The following is a 25,230-nucleotide window of genomic DNA, read 5'->3' as shown; positions in this document are numbered from 1 at the left end:
TGTACACGATTTAAGCTGTATTATGGATTCTCATTTCTGTACGCCTCTAGGATCTCAACTGTCACACAGAGATAGAGAAATGAAAGCAGATGATGCGCATATACAAGTTTTAATAGGGTATAGGGTATTCGAGTTTAATCAAGTAAAGTGTAACACGCAGAGAATGAGACACAGTTAAACTCATCTATCTATATACAAGATTTTGTGCTGACTGACAAATTGTTGATTAATTAAAAGTAGTAAGACAGGGCTTTAGGAAATGTAAACTTCTCAGCGTCGAACTAACAAAATTCAAGTCGCCGGTTCAATCTCTGCAGCAATGAATAATTGTTTTTGGGCTATCTAAATCGATCTCAACAATTATAAACTATTTCGTAGCAAAGCTCTTACAGCTCTTATCCTTATTATATAGAATACAGGGTATTTCATCTTTGAATAACAATTCTCACTTGTTCAACTCGTAAAAAACGTAAAAAGAAATAAAGACCGAGTGAGCGCGTAACGAGTGTAAAGCGAAACAATTGCGGTTGATGGTTTGTGGTGTGTTTGGTAAAAGATATAACAATTAATTCGTAAAAGTATTCTGGTGTAAGGCTCAATCGATCAACAGAACACACACCCACACACACACACACACACACACACACGCACATTGCAATCAATGTCAACTGGGTGCGTGTGTGTGTGTGTGTACTGTTTGAATTGAGTGCCAGTATTGGAATTGCAATTTGTTGTTAAATCTATTCAGCCATGCTCATTTAACCTCACTACAAATGCAAATGCCAACACACACACACACACACATACACACACTCACGCACACACACAGCTGGGATTTAGCTGCTGTTGTTGCTGGTGTGTGCATCTCTTAGCAATGTAATGGAATGAAAAACAAGTAAAAGTCTTTGCCTTGTCGGGTGGGCCAGATCGTAGGGCATGCTTTCATGAATAATTTCGGTGCTTATGTCCCGATCAGGCTTTAGATATGGCAAAAATACTTTGTGTATATACCAAAAGTGCAAGGTTCTACCCTTAAACATACGATTTTTCATTTTTTAAGAGAGAATTAGGGAGAGATTCAGAAGCTTAAATATCTTTAATCTAAATAAATATCTTTAATCGTATAATACGAGAATCTACAGACCGTGTTAGGTAGAAAAATAGCTCAAATAATCTTCGAGTTAGGTTTAAATTGTAAAATAAAATAAGATATCAAGGAAATGAGAGAATATATCGATAAATATATGAAAAAAATCCACATACTGCTCACAAACATATTTTATGAGATCGGATGCCTTCTGAACTTTACCAAACAAAAGATTTGAATTAAATACATATGTAGAAGAAAAGTAATGTATCCTTACAAGAAATTGTACCCTTTTACAGGCCGTTAAACATGGGATCTTTGATTATGCTTAAAGAAGGGAGGTCGTTGTGGTGTCTCCTTTTAAGACAGCTCCCAATTATGGGGTCAGCCAGAGCCTAGGCGAGGCCTTTCCTTATCTCTGCCAGTTACATACGCTTGCACATAAGCATTATACCCTTTTTGCGCACTTGCAATGGGGTCAGGGTATCAAAAAGTATAATTAAGTTTGCGCTGTCCCTCCGCACACCCACAAACACACCCACACACACACACTCACAGACACTGGAAGCTGCTGCAAGCAATTTGATGGCAACCGAATATTTTTTGATGCTCTTAGTTAATTCACTTTGATATTGAACACGTTGACAGTGTACACTCTCCAACCAATGTTTGGATTTTGACATACACATACATGTGTTTCGTGTTTCTTGTTTTTTTTGTTTTTTTCAGCTTCGACTGATAGTCGTTGCTGTAAATATTTTAGTAAATGGAATGAATTGAAGTGCCATGTTATGTTTGGGCTTCCGTTTGTGCTGGTTACGTGCCGTTGCCAGCGAAAACTAGGAAAGTACTCTATATTTTATGCACCCTATCGGCAAGAATAAGTCGAGTGTAGCCGGTTTATGGTGCTGCTGAAGCCTGAGTGAAAATAAAAGAGCATTTGGCTTAGAGATGGCTTACGCTTTAAATTGAAGCAGCCACTATAAAAAGTCACATATACGTATATATGAGGCGAACCCTCGAGACTCTGTCTCTACCCATACACACACATATACATATATATAATTTATTTCCTATTAAAAGCTGCTTACTTGTCGCCTGGTCGCCACGCAATGGCGCAACTCGAGGCTCTGTTTTTAGCCCCAGCGCCAGCGTCTGCAACAACTTTCAGCTACGACACTTCAATTAAGTTAATTAAAAGCAGCTGCTGGAAACTGTTGAAGCGACTCACTCGTCTTCAGCTCGCAGCGATTGGCTTTGCTTGCTCCTGCCGATTGAATTATGCGCTGACGAAATGCTCTACATTTCACAATTAGCCGACGGACAACGCAATTCTGGCACAAGAATCTGCAACGAACTTGAAACTTTGCCCTTGCAAAATCTCATAAATTATTTGCTCAGCATTGTTTTGTCTTAATTAACCAAGTTAACTGCGCAGTGCTTAATTGTTAACCGAGCTGCTTCTGGGGACAAATTTAAGTCGAGTCGAGCTGCTCAACCAAAATGTTTACATGCCTTTGTTTGTTGCCGGAATTATGGCTTAAGCCACGCCACATCCCTTCAGCTGTTAAGCTGCTCTTGACTTGAACTAAGCCCAAGGCGACTTAACTATTGTGCATAATGCCGTTCACATATTTCTCTCAGCAGCAGTCGCATTGCACACATATGCTAAATTCCTGTCATGCCAAAGCCGCAATGTCAGCTGCATAAGCACGCACACACTCGCAAACACACGCACAACATTTTGGTGTACATGCTGCAGTTGGGCCAATAGTTAATTATTTGGCCTTAAATGTGATTTGCCACGCTACGCTACGCTTCGGCCTTGGCAGCAGACAACGCTGCGTATGCATAATTTACGCATTGACTTTCAACCCGAAAAGTATGCAATACATGAGTGAATGCGTAGCGCCAGATTATGCGCCCGTTGCCGGGCTGCTGGAGTGTGATAAACAGGCTAAATGGTCCAAAAGTGCGACATGCTCGTGTGATTATCAGCGCCCAGGCATGTGGCTGTGTGTGCGTGTGCGAGTGTGTGTGCGTGTGTGTGACTGTAATGGATATCACGCATACGCACTGTGCGCCGCCAATATGCTTGAATATTTATTCATTAAACCGCGCGCTCACGCATAGCGACGCACACACACACACACACACACACACACACACACACACACACACACACACACACGCGCACACACACACGTACACACACACGTACACACACACACACACAACTGCTGCCACCAACATGAAATTAGGGGCTCGAGCGGAGTTTTAGGCGCTCTGCAAGCGTAGATTGAAGAGGCCGCCGTTGCTGCTGCTGCTTTCGCACGCGTATCTCGTTGCTTGCTAAATAAATTTTGTTAACGCAATTCGCGTGCCGTTATTATAGTGCCAGCCATGTGTATGTGTGTGTTTGTGTGTGTGTGTGTACATTATGCCTTTACTCTGGCTGTTGCTTGGCTGCGTGTTTGGCTGGCCCACACTTTAAGCCATTTGGCTTGGCGCTTTTGTTTTTGCTTTGGCCAGCGTATAAATTTCCATTTGCCTGTATTCTGTTTCATTACGGCCCATGCCACTGGCCAGGCCAAAACATAGAGAGCCAAGTTAAACTCAAACCCCCGGCAAATTCTTAATGTGGTCGACTGTCATATATTTTGTTTTATGCTCGAAATTTAAAACGAGCCACAGCAAGCGCCGCACTGCGCTGCACAGTAGCTTGTGTGCGGCTCATTAAAATGATGATAATAATGATAATGTTGCGTTTCTCTAAAGCGTTACGTCGCATACACTATATGCCCATGGGCAATGGACGAGCATATTAGCTGTATAAACATTTAGAACTATGAATATGTTAGAGCAAATTAAGCGGCGTTGCACGGGTCGAATTAGAAATGTTGAAAATGCAAAAAATATGTCTTCACGCGGGGGTTCGATCTCTAAGCTTTATGCTCAGTTTGAATCCAGTTGAATCCATTTATTTTCCATTTCCATTCCATTCTATTCTAATTATTGACAATTTCTGTTGAATTTGAAACGTTAACCTCTCGCTTGCTAGTTCGATTCTCATACACCTTAAGATTAAGCATAGTTGAGATCAGTAAATGTCTGAATTCACAATTATATAGATAAAGAGCATCCGCTCGCCGTCTACTAATTATTAAAGGCTTACACGCTCACGCTTCATTCGCTCATTTTCCAATTAGTGGTTGCTGGCCGGGCTGCTGGGCACGCGTTATGTCTTGTTGCATAATGTCTCGTCGTTGATTAAGTGGTAACCGTAACCGGTTGCTGGGGCAGCGTGGAGGAGCGGAATATTGCAATCGCTTGAAGCCCACATTTATGTTTACACAATACTCCGTGTGCTCCGTGCAGCTGGACGAACGAACGAACGGTGTCTATCAATGTCACCATATCAATGCGTCCATCAATGTCGTTGCGTCATTGTATTGACAGTGCGTAGCTACACGTGCTGTTGGCATATAATTCGCCAAGGACTTGTGGCTCAATGTCGCACACTTCGCCCCACAAGCCCCATTGTGGCATGTTTTGCGCATTCATAAAAAACTTTTTCAGATCCTCAGAGGCCATTTACAGTCACGTACAACGCGAGGCGCCCCAAATCACTGAGAATTATATAACAGTTCTCTGAGCGTGTGTGTGTGTGTGTAAATCAGTTGAAATACATGTGAAATAATTATAAATTCCGGCAGCAAACTCCGTAGAGCCCAATTTAAAGTCGGACTTTATTTATTTTCTTTTATTCCCTTTGACTTTAACAGAAATTTAACGTGCTGGGCTTTTTGTTTTTGGTATTTTTTTTTTTTTGCAGGACATTGACTTTGATGGCTTTCGACGGTTTTTGGATGCGTTCCTCGACTGCGAAACGCCGCTGGATCTGGCCAAGCATTTGTTTGTGTCCTTCCTTAAGCCGAACGTCACCCAGGCCCAGCTGCATGGCAAGGCGCTCAATCAAATGGCAGCCATTAGCAGCACGGCCGCCTGTGCGCCTGTCACGTCCCATACGAAGGGTAAGCCTCCCCCCCTCACCCCCCTCACTCACCCCTACCGCATTGCTATAGCCATATCCATGTCCATTGGCCGGCACATGGACATGGCTATGGACATGGCGCACGAGACTCAGTTTAATAATTGCAACACATTTCTCACTGGCACTCGTGGCCTGCGCCACGGGTCCGGTTTCTGTTGTAATTAGGCTCCATACCGAACATCAACAGCATCGCTGAACTGATGCCGCAATGCAGCATTGGCGTTGGCGTCGGCGATGGCCCGGCCCAGTCACGCACCAGCTTTGTGGACAAAATCCATGGTATTACGGATAAGTTACAGCACTCACTTGGCGGCCATTTGACGCACGATCCCAGCAAGACCGGTAAGTCAGTGTGTGAGTGTGCGTGTTCTCTAAGCATTCCACAATACATATTCGCCGCAATTTCGCTTTTTAATTTAGTGGTGGCATTGTGGAATGCATGTACTCAAGCATCTCATTCCACATATCGTATTCATCATAATTGTGCCATTTATTTTGTGATTTATTTTGATAAAATTTCGTTTGAATCAAAATATAAAATGCATATATTTCACTATCCAATTCCCGAAATCCTGTTCACCACAATTTCAGCATTTGTTCTGTAGTTTTTCTTAATATTTCCTTGAATTCGCCTTATGAAAAGCATGTAATTCCACAAATCATATTCATCACAATTACGTGGTTTACCTTGATGGAATTTCGTTGAATTCCAATTCCCGAAATCCTGCTCACCACAATTTCAGCATTTGTTTTATAATTTTTCTTAATTGAATTGAAAGAACTGCACCAAAATTGCGTTGAAATCCCATAGTGTAATGCATGTGCTTAACTATCCAATTCCAGGAATCGCATTCACCAATTTCACAATTTATTTTGTGGTTTTTCTTGAGTGACTTTTCGTTGAATTTTCGTTAAATTAACAAAATTCCGCAAATCGCTTTCGACGCAATTTCATCTTTTGTTTTATAGTTTTAGAATGGATGAAATTGCTTTGTGGAATTTATGTGAACTTTTTTAATTGTGTGCTGCTTCTTCTTTACGTTTTATTGTGTGTGCTTTACAGGCAGCGTGCATCCAATGCTAACGGTTACGCCCAGCCCGCTGGCCAGTGGGCCGAGCATGTTCCAGGGCAGCAATGCGGCCCGCCGCTCTGTGGACTCCAGCCCCTCGCACTCGCAGACGAACCACTCGCAAATGTCGCGCAATTCGTCGAAGAAGAGCAACAATTCCGTTAATTGCAAAATTGATAGTGAGTATTAATTAGATTCCGAGTCGACTCGTTGCCGCCGTAAACGGGAAAGCGGGGTGAGGTGGGGGGCGGCGATATGAGGAAATTACAATGGGCCAATGGGCCAAGGGCCCAGCCCCGTTTTGGGTTGCAGTTCGAGTTTGACTTTCAATTAGGCGCCCATTGTGCTGGCCCCGTCTAGAGGCAAGTCAACTGCAATTAGCCAACTTGCCACACGATGTGGGCGTAGCTGTTCAATAGGGCTAAGTAGCAGCGTATTGGGTATACATATATACATACATACAATGTATATATGGACAGAAATGCATATTTACATAGATGTACATATGCTGTATGTGAGTTGTGCGCGGCATCTTGAGAATTTCAATTGCAGCTGTGCGAGCATTTGCAACTGTCAGCATTGCGCCTGTCGCTTGCAAACTGATTGCCTTGGCGACAGACGGACGGACAGACAGACAGATAAACAGAGAGACAGATAGACAGATAGACAGACAGACGGAGCGACATCACGACAACCAATTCAGATGCAAAATTGCCTGGCATTTGCCACACAGCACGCGCATAATAAATAAGTAGCTCGGGTGCAAAGTGCAAGTGCAACACAGGCTGCGGGTGGTAGTTGCGGGGGGGGGGGGGGGGGGGGGGGGTGCCAGTGCCAGACACTGTGAATTGTCCAATTACCAACTCTGCCCCAGTATCTGCACGTATGCCCATTCGTCTGTTTACTTGAACTCAGCCCAAAAACTTTGGGAGCACTCACTAATTAGCTGTGGTAGCTGAACATAAATCCGCTGCGCTAATTCACAAGTGCAAAAGTTCATAAATTATGTAAAAATGGCAAATACCGTAAATGAAAAGTGAAAAGGCACAACAACAACAAGGTCTAAAGGAAACGCAACCGGAAACGGAAGTGCCGGGCATAGAAAAACAAGCGGAAACGCCCAAATGATAGCTGCCTAATCACGAGATACCCTCTAAGAGCTATTCCTTAAACGAAGTACGGGCACTTTGCCAATTTAGTATGGTACGACGTTCATACCACACGTGAAAATATACAATTACAGGGTATATTAGGTAAACTAGCAGCTGTCTAGTCACGTGATACGTTCTAATAGCTATTCGTTATATGAAATGTATGCACGTTTCCAAGTTAGCTTAACTGGTCGTGCATGTCGCATGCCTAAATAAGAGATTATAGGGTATACAAGTTAATATAGTGGCTGTCTTGTCATGAGATACCCTTTAAGAGCTATCCATTGAACGAACTACAGGCCCTCTGCCAAATTAGTTCAGTTAATTGTGCATACCACATGCCCAAATGCACAATTACAGGGTATACATTAGAAATTTGTATGAGATACCCCTTAAGAGCTGTTCATTGAACGAACTACAGGCACTCTGCCAAATTAGTTCAGTTAGTTGTGCATAGCACATGCCCAAATGCACACTTACAGGGTATATAATGTAAGTTGGTATCTGTCTAATCACGAGATACCCTTTAAGAGCTATTCATTATATAAAATTCATGCACGCTTTCAAGTTAGTTTAATTCGTCGTGCATCCCATATACCCAAGTGCACAATTACAGGGTATTAAAGGTAAGCAACAGCAGCTTAAGCAGAGGCAAACAAGGCCATTGTCTCAGATCAAGTCGTAAATCAACGCCCAATTAGAACATTTTTGCATTTTCCACGAAGTGCGCCGCGCCAATGCGTAAAATTAACATTCATTGCCGCACACACACACACTGAGACACACACACACACACATAAAGCGGCCTAAAAGTATGCTGCGAAAAGCTATTTGTCTGGCCACGCTTGCTGCAGCTTCTGCCCTTTGCTGCTGCTTCTTCTTCTCCAGTGGCCATTTCCCCATTCGCCATTCGCCATTTGCTTTCATTCATTTCGCTTCGTTTGAAATGTGCACGAATGATTAATGAACGTAAATTTCATTTCGTATTTTTTTTTTTTTTTTCGTTTTTCCTTCCTTTTCTCACATTTTTTTTTTCATTTAATTTTTTGTTTCCTTTGTTTCGCTTTGCCGTTGTTCGAGCCTGTCGTTTCACGCATTTTAGCAGCAATTGTGGGGCATTTTTTGCTGGTCCTTTGTCCTGTTCCTGTTCGACTAAAGGCAAATAACAAATAATGAGAGCACAGTGCCAGGCTCTTCTTTTTTTTTTTTCTTGGTGGGGGAGGCATTGCTATTAGCATTATATATTAAGTAAGTAAAACATGGAATAGGTTTCCTGTGTATGGTTGTGTGTGTGTGTGTGGGTGTGTGTGGGTGTGTGTGTGTGTGTGTGGGTGCTGTAAGCGCTAATTGGATTAGTTTTGCTTTGGTTTTCCTTTTGAGATGCGGGGGCACTTTATATGAATATAGATATATTCGTGGATATTATTTCGCTGGAAGCTTAGCAAATTACATTTGTTGGACAAAATGCGTGGACATTGATCGGGTATATATACAAATATATATATGTATATTATATATAGCAGGGTTTTCTCGATCTTGCCCTTGAAAGTCGTATGCTTTAAATTCTATATATAAGTTTTTCAACCATTTCCCGCCCGTAGACAACGTAAATCTACCCGTACTATCTTGAACTCATCGTCTAAAGCAATATTTTACATAGATATTTGATAATAGGTCTCAAATGATTATTCATAAAGATCCTTGGGAAATGAAGCTGAACCCGAAACTTCATCCACCAAATCTCTGACCCCCATTTTCAACAAGAAGAGGTGGATTTACCGAAAAGTGTGAAACATTCCTCAAATTAATTCGAACAAAGATCTTTGGAAATGAGTTTTAGGCCTATCGAATGGTAAACAATAAAGTTTGGGTGGAATTTTCCAAACGTGACTTTGCAAACGTGAATATTGCGTGACTTTGGTGTCAGACTAACAAACGAGAGGTCGCCAGTTCTAATACACTGCTCTCATATATATTTATTAGCAGGCCCAATAGTAGCTTGTTTCTTTGACCCGGACGATTAATTTCTTCATCAACATATATACATAAATTTATATATTGCAAACATAGAAGTGGTGTATATAATTTAGGCATTCATCAAGCTCAAACTGTTTGCCCTAGCTAAAGGCAATAGCCACTCGAGTGTGCGTGCGTGCGTCTCATTTAGTTATTGATATCCAAAATGTAAATATTAACCAATGTTTTAGCTGCAGTCGACGCACATATATATATATTTTAATTTATTGGCAACTAGTCGTTACATTCATAGAAATGTAAACATAATTAGCTGAAATGGCGGCACAATAAGAGGGGCGTCCCCCCTCACGACAGGGCCAGCATAATACAATTAAGTAGAATGTGAGCCAACGCGCTTAGAAATGCCTTAAGCCAATTAACAGGGCTCAAAGTATTTGTATTACTTATGAGTATCTCCGCCTAGCTAATGTATCAGCTGTTAAATTAGTTAAGTATTTAAAGCAGAAAGAAAATTTAATAACGAAAATAAGAAAAAATGTGAAAATGTGAAAGCTGAGATGTTTCAAAGATATCTTTGGGTTGCCGTGAAAATCGATATTAATGTCATTAGCAATATCCTCTAGAGGAGCACTCAAAAATAAATGAATACTAAACAAATTCTCCGGAATTAAGGGCCAGCTTTATGCGAGTGTGTGTGCGAGTGTGTGTACGATTGTGTGTGTGTGTGTGTTTTCGTTATGATGAACAAAGTTTGGGTCATAGGATCGCATTAATGAGAGTTGGATGAAAATTTTGATTGGGTTTGTTTCTGGCGAACTGGCGTTAAATTGCAAATTTACCAAAAAAAATCTCCCTGCTTCCCTTCTCTCTCTCTCTCTCTCTTTTTCTCTCTCGCTCTGTGTCGCAAGTTTATTAAAAGCAAAATGGCAAAGTTGAAAAGCTCTTGGGTCAAATTGTGGCAATCAACATTAAACATAATGAGTGTCAAAGTGAAAAGCAAACAAGGACCAACTTTACACAGGCAGCTGTCAATTGCAGCTGCAACGATACCATGCAACAATGGCCAACGGCAGCAACAATAAACAGCCCGGCACTCAATCAATGACAACTGCAACTGCAACAACAACAACTGCAACAACTGCAACAACTGCAACAACAACAACTTCAACAACAGCAGCAGCTACGGCTCAACACACTGCAAAGCCACAGCGAAAATAGCTACGAAAGCGCATGAAAGCTTTCAGTGAGAATATTGTCGGCAACTTTATTAACCACACTCAATCAGGGCGGCAGGACCCAAAGAAAATGATAGGTGCTTCGATTCGAGCCAGCTTCCTGCCTTGAGTTTCGGTTCATGCGCCCAGTTCAACACATTCTTGAAGCCTGGTTTTGCCACAATTTAATCTATACGAATATTCTATTGCATTTGAATTTGGTAGAAAAAGGTTTAGGGTATCGCCTAATCAGACACTCTTACTTCTTTTCGTTTGTTTGCAAGTCGCAGATACGACGTTTGCGGACTAAAAGTAATATCTTTTCAAAATGGGATATATTCAATAATTGGGCTCCAAGTTTTTTCTGCCTGAGTCTTCATTAACATTTTTCTTAGCTATTCTCAGTTCGGGTTTTCGGTTCGTTTGTTTTAAGGTTCAGTTTATAGTAAAAAACTTGAATTGGATTCCGGGCTGAAGCCGGAAACGTCAATTATTAATAATATCTGCTTGGGCCTTTCAGGAGTTCAAGAATGCACTTTAATCTTGAACACTTTGCTCGCTTACTTGCAGCTGACATTAAGCTGCTGACACGGAAACTCTCGCACTTTGATCCTTTGACACTTAAGGTCCCGCTGAAGGATGTCGTTTGCTATTTATCACTGCTTGAGGCCGGCCGGCCGGAGGACAAGCTCGAATGTAAGTGAAACTGTGGCGCGCAGCATGCACTTGACCTCTTTCCATTCGCTCTCTCAATCATTTATTCAACCAACAGTCATGTTCCGGCTATACGATACGGACAGTAATGGCGTACTGGACACCGCCGAAATGGATGCCATTGTTAATCAGATGATGGCCGTTGCCGAATATCTTGGCTGGGATGTCAGCGAGCTGCGTCCGGTGAGTCTTCAAGTTGACAAACACACACTTTTTTTTTTTTAAGTGCAGCTTAAACGCTTCGGCATTTAAAAATCATTACTCAAATCAATGCCAGAACAATTCGGCTTATTATACACACACACACAAAAAATAATACAGGGCGTTTCGTCCATCACAATCAAGCAATCATCAATCATCAATCGCAGTGATTGCTTCTCTCAATTGTGGCTTTCGTTCGAACCAGAACCAGAACTTTTTCAATTACTTACGAGCATTTTGGTGCCGAGAGGCGAACGAAAAGCACTCGAAATTAATTTCATTTTATTGTCTTACGATTTCGAGTACCTAGTCATTCGTTCGTTCGTTCGTCTCGACCACTAGCTCAACAGACTTAATAGTTTCCACAAAAACAAGACAAAAAACAACAAATAGAAAAGTAAAAAACCATGACAACAACAAGTTGGGCCATAACAGTCGAGTCGAGTCGAGGCGAGACGAGGCGAGACGGCCGACTATCATATGCCCGTGTGTCCTTGTGCACATTCCATTTATATCTAGTTTAGGACGCATAAAACATGGTAAAAATGAAATAGCTTTAAGTAATCGCTCAACTTGTCGAAGGACTTGAAAGACGAGGACAAAGAAGAAAAAATGTTGGCAGCCATTTGGCGACCACAAATAAAGTCAAAGCGTCACAAAACTCAACTAACAAAATACCCCCGGGCCATGGAGACGACGACCAGCACGGTGAAGGGGCAAGGGGAACAAGGGGAGCGGGGTGCGGGGTGCGGGGTGCGGGAAACGCCTGCAGCTACGCTACGGCTAAGGCAGCATTTCCATTTCCATGATGGGTTTATGGACACAGCTAGACTGCGCGCGAGGGAGCCACATACTTTAAATTCTAAGCAGATACAGAAAATATTTTAATCAAAATTCTTTCAACCCCCCTTGGAGGGAGGGTGGGGGATTGGGTAAGAAAAATGTAAAAGAGTTGGCCCAGGCACAGCCACAGCCACAACTGGAAACAGCAATAATCAAAACACTTAATGAATTGCATAATTCTGAATTTCATTTCCGGTTAAAAACAGCGAACGAAAGCCTAAAAACGTAAGGGATGCCGCATAAATTCTGTAGCCTTATGAATTTCAAAAAAGCGAATTGTATAAAACAAGAAAAAACTTGTACAAAAACAAGTTTAAGTTGGCCCGCGTTTTCCTTTTGAGCAACGGCAAACAGGACATTAAAGTGATTGGCCCGCAATACGAATGGTACCGGATATTGAACATTTCTGTCGGCGCAGTGAATTGATTCCTGGAAAAGCTCCCCTTTGATTTCGTATTGAAGCAAAAGCAAAGCCAAGCAAAACTAATATATACAGAAGCAATTGCCAATTCCCATTAAAAACTTATTGAGCAAATACTTAAGGCACTCGTTTGCCCTGCAGCAATGCCCGACTGGCCTAGACTTGTGTCCATTGAATCACATTGAAATGAGGATGTCCTTGTTAATCAGCGAGCTTACCAGATATCAAGGATTTTGTGTTTTTTACAAGTCTTAACTTCTATGATGAGCCCATATAGCTGCCGCCAGAATATGGCCAAGTCAGAGCAATTTCAATTGCAATTTACTTTCAGCTATTATATTATCAAGCACAAAAGTATGCAATAAAATGTATGCATTGTGCATCCTATTGCAAGGCCTGCTACTTTAATTCACGGCCCGAAAGTATGCAGTGAAATTTGTAGTTTTGCTTATATATCTCACCACAGAAGTGTGCTACAATATATTTACGCATGTGATTTACTGAAACGGAGCAGAAACAACACGCAACTGTCCACAGTAATAATAAAAAACATCAATAAATATTTTCTTAATTCAACTTAGGTTATTTCGAGTAACTGCAAAAACATAAACATAAACACAAAGTGTAAGCTGTTCCCGTAAATTTATGTGCCACAATAAAAAGAGTCAATATGCAAATAGTCAAGACCAGCCAGAGACAGACAAAAGCTACATGCTTTGGCACTGCAAGATGGCGACGGGGCCTGCGGACAAAAAACACTTCCGGTGATTTGTGAAGGGTCAACTCAAGTGTATTATTGATATCGCGCATACGCCGCATTGCACAATTATTGTCTGCAGTTTGTGCTGAGTGCATTTTATCGCATTATGGCATAGATATTCTTGATGGCAAGCAACAGAAAAGCACTTACAGAATTCTAAGAAAAACCGCAATATAGAAGAAACGCAAAATTCGTGGTAATACATTTTATGCGTACTTTTGAGCAGACAATCGTATTTGGGTTACCTGCTGCGTGGCTTTCCACGAAATAACAGCCTCGCTGCAGTCAAAGTTGAAAGGCGAAAGTCACAGACGCTTCTGGGTAAAATTACCTGGGTTAAATTACCTCTGTACTCTCCGCTTTGGCAACCGCAGAACGGCAATCAGGAAGTCTTACAGACGATTCTACCCACAGTCATTTCTCACACGCTTTACACAATCTTTTTACTTTACAGATACTGCAAGATATGATGGTTGAAATTGACTATGACGCCGATGGCACGGTGTCCTTGGATGAGTGGCAACGTGGCGGCATGACAACCATACCGCTTCTCGTCCTACTCGGTGAGTGTGAACTACTAGAGCCAAGTGGCTGTGAAGCTTTCAATGCATTTACCGCCTCACTGCCTCAATTCCTGTCCGTCTGTCTATCTGTCTGTCTGTCTGTCAGTCTGTCGCCTTTCTGCCTGCATTGGCTGCCTCAATAATCAAGTCATTTGCACCAGGTACACAGTCAAAAAAAAGAGAGAAAAAAAGAATGGGGAAAAATGAAAAAAAGCTGGCGGAAATATAAGTAAACGTGGGCATTCTTGCTTGATGCACGTATGCAAAAGTGCCAGGCTCTGTGTTTTATGCTGGCGCTCCAATGATATATCAACTCTATCTACCCTCTAACCCCACACGTCTCTTCCCCCAACTCTCTGTGTCTGTGCATTGCAGGCGTCGACAGCACCACACTCAAGGAGGATGGCATACACGTGTGGCGCCTGAAGCACTTTAGCAAGCCGGCGTACTGCAATCTCTGCCTAAATATGTTAGTCGGCCTTGGCAAGAAGGGACTCTGCTGTGTCCGTAAGTATCGAGCGTGTAAATAAATGCTTTATGTACATACATATATACTCCGTACTACAACCGTAAAGGAAATTACATTTATATGCTCATCTCTCAATATCAAAAGTCATCAGAAGTTAATATGGTTTCTCACTTTGTTGCGCATAACTTTTTTTTAAATTAAATATTATATTTCCATTTCAATTATCTTGTGTGTGTGTGTGTTTAGTTTGCAAATACACCGTGCATGAGCGATGCGTGCAACATGCGCCTGCCTCGTGCATCACCACCTACGTGAAATCGAAGAAGCCCAAATGCGGCGCAGATCTGTTGCATCATTGGGTCGAGGGCAACTGCTACGGCCGCTGCTCCAAGTGCCGCAAACGCATTAAGGCATACCACGGCATCACAGGACTCACCTGTCGCTGGTGCCATATGATGGTGAGTCTCATATCATGCACAGATACGCAATTGCTTGAAAGTATTTAATATGTGATACGTTGAAACGTTGACAAATATGCGATATAAATCCCTAGCATTTCGACATACTTCACTTAGCCAGGCTTTAGTTTCTTCTAGTTTTAGCTTGAAATACTCTCGACTGAAAGTGTATCGAGTCGAATCAAAGTTGCAAAGTAAAAAAAAGTAGAGTAAAGTAAAATTGTTGGCATTGTCGTCGGTTGGGAGGACGAAACCAAATGTGTTGCTGCTGGCATTTTTATACTTCAAAGCATTTATTTAACAAGACAGTTGCCGACTTGAGGGACTGCGACATTCCAGCGTGTGCACAAGCTTGGCATTTTTTTCTCTCTCCGAATACCGAGTATTTCAATTATTTTGATCAACACAAGCCGCAGCGTCTGCCAGTCTGCCAGTCTGCCACTCAGTGCCAGGTCTCTGTCGATAGCTGCTATTTGTTTTGACACAAGCAAGAACTTGTTAAGCGGATGTGATTTTAACCAGGACACGCACACACACACACACACGCGCAGTTGCAGCTGTATATTTGGGTTGCAGTCGGTTCAGTTTTTGGCTACGTTTTGTCTGGCGAATAGTCAAGTCTCAAAGAAATTATGCTGCTGCATGCCACAGTGCCACACACACATCAGCTTTATCGACGCCTCGTGCTGCCAGTGCCAACTGAAACAACTTTGTCTAGACTCCTCGACTTTGACAAGTGCAGCCGCCGAGATAATGCCGAATTCGTTATCTCAGCAGCAGCAGAGACAACAGCAACAAATGGAGGCAAGCGTCCCGAAACTTTGCTCTCAAATGCTGCCATTGTAAATATTTCGTAAGCTAAATGTTGCCAGCAGCGGCAACAGTCAATAATTGCCGAGCAGTGCCACAAAACTTGCCACAAGAGCTTGCAGCAGATTTCTCTCATTCTCTCTCTCTCTATCTTTCTTTCTCTGATAACATCAGGAATGCTTCTCGCATTTGCATTTGCATTTTGCCAGCATTTAGTGCGCAACGTGTGGCTCCAAACTTCATACGGGCCACAACAAATTACGTTGCTCGCTTTAATGTCTGTGGCACCAGCAAAAGAAAAGTAGCTGGTCTTCAAAATATTTGAGAAACCAAAAAAAAAAAAAATTTAAGTAAGAAAATCTCCGGTACGCCGTAGATTTAATACCCTTGTAGACATTTGCCTATTGAAGGTCGTAAATGCTGAGTTGGACGAAAATATATTGGAAAAGAAAATAGTAATACTAGATCTCAGTTTTCGACCGATTCTTCCTATAGAGCTATATAATATAGTAGTGCTATCTAACAACTAATAATGCTGGGTTTGGTTAAGATATCTTGATAATCGAAAAAGTGGTCTATACAAGAGCCTACTATATGACATAGTGGTACGATCCGCTCGGTTCCGACATATAGACACTCAGCCAGAGAAAGACGATAGCCTTAAAAGTGAGAGACTAGTTCGCTTAGAAACAGACAGACGGATAGACGGACGAAAGGAGGGACAGACGAACGGACGGACGGACGGACGAGCTTATGGACAAGCCTATATCAACTCAGCTGTTGATTCGAAGATGTTTCCTCCCATGCGTTACACATTTCATCACAATTTCGTAATACCCCCTTTACAAGGGTATACAAAAATATGAGCAGCACAAAAAAAACCGCGCTTTAATCTCATTTAATAATTTTTTTTTTTTTGTGGCAGGCGCTAACAAACTTTTAATCGGATTCAATTAAAGCAAAATGAGCGCTTAAGCGAGCGTGCGTTGAGCTCGTCAAATAAATACGTATACGCCCGGGCTGCCCGGCTATAAATTGAATTTAAGAGCGCTAAGTTTTTATGAGTCAGATTTTTTCGGGCTTTGGGTCTTTGGCTAATTTGATAGAAAAGCTCTTAAACTTTTCTCTCCATATCTCCCTCTCCCTCTCTCTCCCCCACTCTCTCTCTCTCTCTAGCTGCATAATCGGTGCGCGTCATCCGTGAAGAAGGAGTGCACACTGGGCGAATATGCGGAACTAATTGTGCCACCCACAGCCATCTGTCCCGCCGTCTTGGATCGCCAGCGTTCGGTTAATCAGGCGCACAAAGTGAGTTCGATTTCTCTGTACAAATTGAATTGTGACGCAAACTCTCCAACACAATTAATTGGCAATATTCTAATAATCCAATTCCAAATCGCTTGCTGTAACTTGTATTTGCTTGCATTCGCTACCAAACCATGAAAACAAACACGCATCCTGCACATCAAAATTGACCCAATTGCAACAAAAACCTTGAATAGAAATCACATATGCATCATCAACATCATCACCAGGCAACACATTTTCAAATAACGCCGCCGGATGAGCTGAGCTGCCCGCTGCTGGTGTTTGTCAATCCGAAGAGCGGAGGTCGCCAGGGCGATCGCATATTGCGCAAGTTTCAGTACATGCTCAATCCCAGGCAGGTGTACGATCTGTCCAAGGGCGGACCCAAGGAAGGTGCGTTAGGCGTCTTGTTTTTGCACCCAAATTGGAATTAAGTGGAAATTCTTTTTTTTGGCAGGACTTACGCTCTTCAAGGACCTGCCCAACTTCAAAGTCATCTGCTGCGGCGGCGACGGCACCGTCGGCTGGGTTCTCGAGGCCATGGGTAAGCAACAGCAGCAGCAACAGCAGCTGCCCACAAAATCAAAATGGGCAGTAAATTTTATATGCATGCCCCACATCCACAGACACCATCGAGCTGGCCACACAGCCCGCCATTGGGGTAATACCATTAGGAACTGGCAACGATTTGGCCCGTTGCCTGCGCTGGGGCGGCGGCTATGAAGGCGAAAATATACCCAAACTAATGGATAAGATTAAACGCGCCTCTACCGTAATGCTGGATCGATGGAGCATCGAGGTAACCAACACGCCACTAACAGTCGAGGAACTGCGCCCCAAGGTAAGCGATTCGCGTAGAAAATCAAGAACTCATTATAAATGCTATAAACAAGTCGTTTTTTGTATGTGACTTTGAGCTGGCTATAGAAATGTATGCTGCACATATATACGATTGATTAACTGACAACTAGGACTGCAAAGCCCAAAAAGAAGTCGCTGGTTCAACTCACGGCTCGAACCAATTTCCTGAATTAAGTACAATTGACAACTTGACGAGCAGGGTTGCATACTCAAGAATGCTAGTTGGATTTACGGTTCGAACCATTCCTAAAGAAAGTCGCTGGTTCAATTAACGTTTCGAATCAATTCCCTTTTGCCTAACAAACTGACAACTAGGACTGCAAACCCAAAAAAAAGGAGTCGCACCGATTCCTTGCCTTAAGAACCATTAACAAACCAGAGTTGCGCAACCAAATAAAAGTCGCTGGCTCGAATCACAGTACAAACTGATTCGCTGCCTTATATACAACTGACAAACTGATAGACAGGGCTGTAAGCCCGAAAAAGAAATCGCTGCTTCAATTTAAAACCAGGGCTGCAACCCCCAAAGAAAAGTCGCCAGTTCGATTCAAGCGACAACCCTTCCAAAACAGTCTTTGTCATATATTTTCAATATTTTAACGAAACAATTCAAGTGAAAACTGAACAGGAAATCCATTTACGAATCGGTTTGCCTCAGAAACGTTTTGCAGACCTGTTGTTGTAGTTAAAGGGAAAAGTTGCCAAGTAGACCGAGGCACAGCCAGAAAAATGCAATTATCGTGCACAGTTTTCGTAGTCTGTAGTTTGAACCATCATGACTGCGGTTTGGGGCAGGGCAGTCGAGTTGAAACCGAAAACCGATTACACACAAACCAATTTTGGTTGCTGCCTGACTAACTGAGTTTGCGTGTGTGTGTGTGTTCGACTATTTGCAGGTAACTCTGCACTCAAACATGCAGAAGGTGATTGAATTGTCGCAAAGTGTTGTGGTCGACAAATCGCTGATCGAACGTTTCGAGGAAATCCAGCGACAAAACCTCATGAGCAGCAGCTGCAGCACCGACAACATGTTGTCAGCTGGCAAACAGGCAGCGCCAACAGCGGCTGCATCTGCCACATCGATTATGATGGCCACGACAACACGGACAGAATACTCGCAGGATATGACAAGGACAATGGCGAAGGGACAAGCGAATGCGGTTGGAGCTGCAGCTGCAGCTGAAGCTGGCACGCGCACCACGAAGAGCATTTCAATGTCCACATTCGAAACGCAACGCATGCAGAAAACATTAACTGCCACAATGAGCAGCAGCAGCAGCGGGGGCAGCAACACGAGCAGCTCAAGTGGCAGCATCAACATCAACATCAACACCAGCAACAACCAGCCAGAGCTGGTTGCCACAACGTGTCACAGCCAGCCGGAGGTGACGGCCAGCGTGCAATTGCCGCTAACCCGAACAGACGCAACTGAAAAGCAATCGCTGGAGACGCTGCTGCTGCAGCACAAGCAACAGCAGCTCAAGTTGGCAGCGGAAGCAGCAGCTGCAGCAACGGAAGCTGTCGCATTTGAGCACAATCAAAGCGATGAGCATAATAGTCAGAGCAATAAGCAGCAGTGCAACATCCTTAAACAGCAAATTACATTGTCGTTGGATTTGTCCGACAGCAACAACAGCAACAACAACGACAACAACAATGAGCAACAGCAACAGGACATGCAACGTCAAGTGCCCAGCACGCCACAAACACCCAAAACACCCCTCTCACCCAACACACCCCTCACACCCAACACACCCATTACACCCTCAGCAACAGCAGCAACTCCCACAACAACGACAGCAATGCATAGCGGCAGCAACATTCCGCAAAAGCCCATCAAAGTGCAATCGGACAAGGACTGCACCGTGCCCTATAACATTATCAACAATTATTTCTCCGTTGGCGTGGTGAGTACAAATTTAGCCCGTTACAGGCTTCCTGTTTTGTGTATTTGTAAATCAGTCAACAATTCTGTTAGAGCCGCATTTAGTGCGGCGGCAACTAATGTCCTGTCATGGACACACTGCCACATGCCGCACAACAATCTCGTTGCAGTGTCACAGAACAGCACGACAGCAAATATAACTTGGCAAATATCCTGTTTATTGTATACCCTCTCAGTAAAAATCTAACAATATTATTATCGAGTGTAGAGGAAGACAGTCACAAAGTGTATATGTATACATATTCTCGACCAAGAAGAACAATCTGTCGATAATAGCTCGGTTTATAAGAAAGGAGCTTTAGTTAAATAAATAAAAATTTCGCTAAGGGTATTTGAAACTGCGGCTACACGCTTCAAACTGTTCTTCATTGTTTTTCCAGCATTTTCATTGTTAGAGGGCAAATTGTCACTGAGCAAGGACTTTGCATTTGACAGAGCGCATTTAGTTGTTTCTTCCTTTGGATTGTGCATTCAAGGGATTTTAAATGCTTTATTTGGGTTTGCAGGGATTTCGCTTTTAGAAGCATAAACCAAAGACTTTCGTTTTATGAAAGCAGCTAAGATGCGCTCAATTATGCTAATTCAACAACTCTATATATATTCTGCTGAAAAAATCACAAAGAGAATCAACAGAGAAACTCAGCTCGAAACTGTTTCAATCATATTTCGCGCAGGCGGCTCTCAAGTAAAGTCAATATGTGTTCTGATCAATAATTCATATGGATATTCATTAACTTAATCATTTATTCAGCATTTCTGACATTTCCGTCCTCTGTGCAGCACACAAATGAAAAGTTGGAAAAGCGCAGCTCTTTCTAATGCAAATTTCCGCGCGAATCGCTTAGAGTAAAAACTTGTAAGCCGTGCGGTTGAAATGAAACGAAACCCAACTCAAACAATGGCGCTGCAATAAAGCAAGAATAGAACTAGAGAAAATGTATGAGACTAACGCATACCCTTTAGATATTTTAATAACCCAATTCACCTTAGAAAACATACTCCTCTCATGCTCCTTACAGGGTATTCAAAGCGAAAATAACAATCGCGCCAGGCAATAAAGCAAGGAAAATGTAGTAGACTAACGCATACCCTGTTCAATAACCCAAATCACCTTAGGGGACATACTACTCTCCCGCTCCTAGCTTACAGGGTATTCAAAGCGAAAATAACAATCGCGCCAGGCAACAAAAATTTCCATATTCTCAGCCTCTCCCCCTTCCCATTGTGCCTCAATTGCAAAAGTGTTGCACAAACACATGCAAAGTGCCCAATTGCGAATGTGGCCAAAGTTGATTGCCAAATACACACACACACAGAGAGAGAGGCAGAGCAGACACACCAAATAGCTGGCGAGTTAAGCACACAATCATCAGAGGCTCATTTGCATCATAAATGCATCGATGCACTTGGGACTCGCACAGCACAACAATCATTAGCACGAACAGAACTCAAAGGACTCCAAAAACAGACACGTTAGCCACGAACTAAATATTGGGCTAGAGCTAATAGGCCTGATGCTAGTTAGGGTTGCAGTCCTCACTAAATGAGCCGCCTAAGTGACTTAATCATTCAGGCAACTGCAAAGTGACTTAATCATTCAGGCATCTGCAAAGAAAAACGCTGGTTCGAATCCCAGACTAGTGTATGCATGTGTATTATTGTGTCGAGAAACGTGGATAGTTTCTAGCAATGGGTTATACTGCAACTTCTAGTTAAGGTTTCTGTATCATTCGGAGAACTGACAAGAGAAAATGCTGGTTCAAATCTCAGACTAGTGTGCGGGTGTAGTAGTAGTATGTAGACAAAGGCCAATGCTTTTAAACAAGACATAACTACTGCAATTTCTAGGTAAAGTAACTGTGACATTCAGGTTACTGACAAGAGAAAATGCTGGTTCAAATTCCAGGCTGGTGAATGGATGGGTAATATGTATAATTGTCTAAGCCATACTTTATCAATGTGTGCTATACTGCAAATACGAGGCATGGTTACTGCGGCATTAGGGTAACTGACAAGAGAAAATGCTGGTTCAAATCTCAGGCTAGTGTATGGATGTGTTGTATTCTCTAAGCCAAAGGCAATAGTTGCAAATGCTTCTTAAAAAAGTTAATTCTAAGTAAAGTTTCTGTGGCATTCCAACAACTGAAAAGGGAAAATGCTGGTTCAAATCCCAGGCTAATGTATGGGATATATGTTATATATTTTCTAAGCCAAGGACCAAAGCAGACAAGGCTGTGACATGCAGGTAAAAGAGAAAACATTGGTTCAAATCCCAGGCGTAGGGCAGTTCTATTAAAAAGTTAGAAGTTTGCGCTGAATAGTTTACAAATCAAAAACAGCTAATAAGTACAATTAATACTTGGTAGGGCAAAGGTACACAAAAAATGTACAAATCAATCCGAAATAAAATCTGACATGCGTTGAAGTCAGAATCATTTCTAATTGTTAAGTATAAGTAAAAGTCATGCTGTGAGACTAGAAAATAGTTACAGAAGAATTCTAAGATGATCTCTTTCAGTACTTTGCCGCAACATTGTTGTAGGCCAATAAACATCTAAAGCTCAGCATAGCTCTATGCGGTGCCTAATGACTAAATACACTAAATTCTAAGGGTCAGCTGGGGCCATTAACAGATGCGCCAGCTATGCACTATTTAAATTAATGAGCGACAGTCTGATGGCACTTGCTCTAATTACAATTGCCGACAACTGTCCCTTAAAGAGTCCCAGGCAACATATTGCGCCCCAGGGACAATTTGACAGAGGCAGCTGCCCCAAAAATAAAACACACACACACACGGCAATAAATTCAAATGAGTGCGAGAATCTGTATCAGATGGCGAAAGGATGTAACTCGCCAACTTTTATTCTGGCTAAAGGCTTTTGAATAATTTAACACGAACCGGAGATGAAGATAGTATGTGCCAGGTTCCGGGCCCGAAAGTGGAAATCAAAGACGCCTTTTCTGCTTTTTTTTTAGGGTGGGGAATGTGTGCGACTAAGTAGCTGGCGAAGATTTAATGCGGTCATAAAGAAAGGTTAAGTGGCAAATTCGCAGGCAGCGGCCACGACAGGACCGAACAGGACCTGTGAAAAACCACGAAAAAAAAAAGGGGAGAGCGAAAAGGGAAAACGGGTGGGCGAAAAATACAACTAAAGAAATGGCAACTACTAAAACGGATATGTTGTACAAATCAGCAAGGCGCAATGCGAATCGTGTCCTGCGTCTAATCAAAATGGAAACACGCCCACAAGGGAGCCGAGCCGAGGTCCTGCGATAGTGTTTACTGATTTTATTTCTGTCTGTGTGTGTTATGTGTGTGTGTGGAATGTGTGTGTGTAGAGTGTGTGTGTGTGCGTGCGTTTGTGGGGGGCGTGTGTGTATTTTGTAATGCTGCACCATTTGTCAAGTGCGGCTAAAGTTGAAATCCTTTTTGCGCAAACATTTCAGCACACTCCGCACTGCCTCTCTTCCCTCTTTTGAGGTTACAATCTTAGGGTACAATGTCCGATGAGATAGCCTGGCCTGTTGGAATGCCTATGTCAAACTTAATGGGGTTCGATAAGTCCCAAGAAGTGTCTGTTATCGAAATAGGCAACCCTTCCACCTAACACTCTCGGTCTAATGGTTCATTAGATCCTGCTTTTCCCAGCTCCTGACTCGCTACATTCTATGTGAGATTGTAAGGAAAGGCTCAGCACCTTAAAGTAAATAAAACTGTTTGTACCATTTCACATCAAAAATGGTACCCTCAAATATCCTATATAGACATAGGTCGAAATTTCCCGCACCCATAACTCGGCCAAATCTCATCCGATTTTGACGAGGTTTGGAATTTTCTTCATGGTTTGGCCCCTATATCAATTTGGCATCAAAATCTGGTAACACATTTCTGGGTCAAAATTCATGTCAAAATGGCACCCTCAAATATCCTATACAGACATAGGTCGAAATTTCCCACCCCCATAACTTGGTCAAAACTCAACCGATTTTCATGAGGTTTGGCCTTTTCTTCATGGTTTGGTCCCTATATCAATTTGGCATCTAAATCTGGTAACACATTTCTGGGTCAAAATTCATGTCAAAATGGTACCCTCAAATATCCTATACGGACATAGGTCAAAATTTCCCAACCTCATAGCTCGGCCAAATCTCATCCGATTTTGATGATCTGGCAACATTTTTTTTATCAAAATTCAGCCCAAGCCGTAAGAGCTAAGACAAAGGCGCTAAGGTTTTCACAGTAGTTACCCTACGGGATGGAGGTGCATGCTAAGACAGGAATTTAGAAAATTCCACTCGCAAGTAAGGTAAAATTGGGAATATTTGCATGAAACCTTGCTGTATACAATTCGATTGGCGTCATTCTCAAAGATTTTTGTTGAAATTTATTTGAGGGGTGTTTCACACTTTTCGGAAAATCCACCACTTCTTGTGGAAAATGCGTGAAAATCCGAGATTTTGTGGGTGAAGTTTCGGATTCAGATTAATTTCCCAAGGATTGTTATGAATAAGAATGAGACGTGTTTAGACCTATTTTCAAACATCTACGTAAAATATAACTTAAGACGTTGAGCTCAACATAGTACGGGTGAATTTAAATTTTCAATGGGCGGAAAATGGGTGAAAAAGTTATGACTAAAAGAAGAAGCACAAAACATGCCACGGAAAGGGCCGGAAAAATTTCTCTAGTTATATAGATATATAGTTGGTATGGGCTCATAAATATATTCTTAGTTTTAGATAATAATTGGCTGAGCACTTACAGGGTATTCCGCTAGTCGTTTCCAGTACTTTTGATTGTATTGTTATTATTGTGCGTGTTGTAGCCGCTGGGATTTCGCTTGTCGGCTTCATTTTGCACTGCCTCTTCCTGGGCCACTTCCTTGGCCCCGCAAAATCCATTTGGCACTCACGTGGCATGTCTCCGCCCTGGGCCTAGCATCTCGAGGAGTCTCTCCTGGCAAACTTGTCATATGTGCGCATGTATTTTTATATGATATGCTGGCTCAAGTGCCAAGCAGTTGGCCCGCTTTTCCAGCTTAAAGCTTGAGTAAGCTGTGCAGGCGGGGCGGGGCGGGGCGGTCGGGTGTGGACAGAGGGTAATGCGGCATGAAAAAGTATTTCACACTGACGCTTTGGTTTAACGTCAACAATTGACGTTAAGCGCGAACTTGTGCGTTGTTGATGAAAATGCCAACGAGTAGAAGCAACAGCAGCGCGGCATGGGGCAGGTTGCGTGGAGTGTGTGTGCGGGCGGGCGGGGTTGAGGCTGTGGGGCGAAATTGTGTGCGTTGCGCTTTTGGCCCGAACACGGAAACTCA

General features: G+C 42.6%; 1 protein-coding gene across 1 annotated transcript in view; it reads left to right on the top strand.

Annotated features, from left to right (window-relative positions):
• Dgk (diacyl glycerol kinase 1) overlaps positions 1 to 25,230 on the top strand; it is an 85,471-nt gene that overhangs the window by 57,475 nt on the left and 2,766 nt on the right. The window contains exons 5-17 of the mRNA XM_064691810.1: positions 4,923 to 5,121; positions 5,307 to 5,483; positions 6,205 to 6,390; positions 11,124 to 11,249; positions 11,326 to 11,450; positions 13,947 to 14,055; positions 14,431 to 14,562; positions 14,771 to 14,982; positions 16,969 to 17,100; positions 17,328 to 17,493; positions 17,558 to 17,644; positions 17,727 to 17,941; positions 18,858 to 19,868. Of these exons, the coding sequence (XP_064547880.1) occupies positions 4,923 to 5,121; positions 5,307 to 5,483; positions 6,205 to 6,390; positions 11,124 to 11,249; positions 11,326 to 11,450; positions 13,947 to 14,055; positions 14,431 to 14,562; positions 14,771 to 14,982; positions 16,969 to 17,100; positions 17,328 to 17,493; positions 17,558 to 17,644; positions 17,727 to 17,941; positions 18,858 to 19,868 (2,877 nt within the window). The remainder of the gene's footprint in view (positions 1 to 4,922; positions 5,122 to 5,306; positions 5,484 to 6,204; positions 6,391 to 11,123; positions 11,250 to 11,325; positions 11,451 to 13,946; positions 14,056 to 14,430; positions 14,563 to 14,770; positions 14,983 to 16,968; positions 17,101 to 17,327; positions 17,494 to 17,557; positions 17,645 to 17,726; positions 17,942 to 18,857; positions 19,869 to 25,230) is intronic.

The sequence above is a fragment of the Drosophila montana genome, unplaced genomic scaffold (assembly GCF_035044405.1).
Source record: "Drosophila montana isolate Dmon_TW-CO22-7 unplaced genomic scaffold, ASM3504440v1 contig_3468_1, whole genome shotgun sequence".
Lineage (NCBI taxonomy): Eukaryota > Metazoa > Arthropoda > Insecta > Diptera > Drosophilidae > Drosophila > Drosophila montana.
The sequence above is the reverse complement of the archived record's forward strand: the minus strand, read 5'-3'. Positions and strand labels throughout refer to the sequence as shown.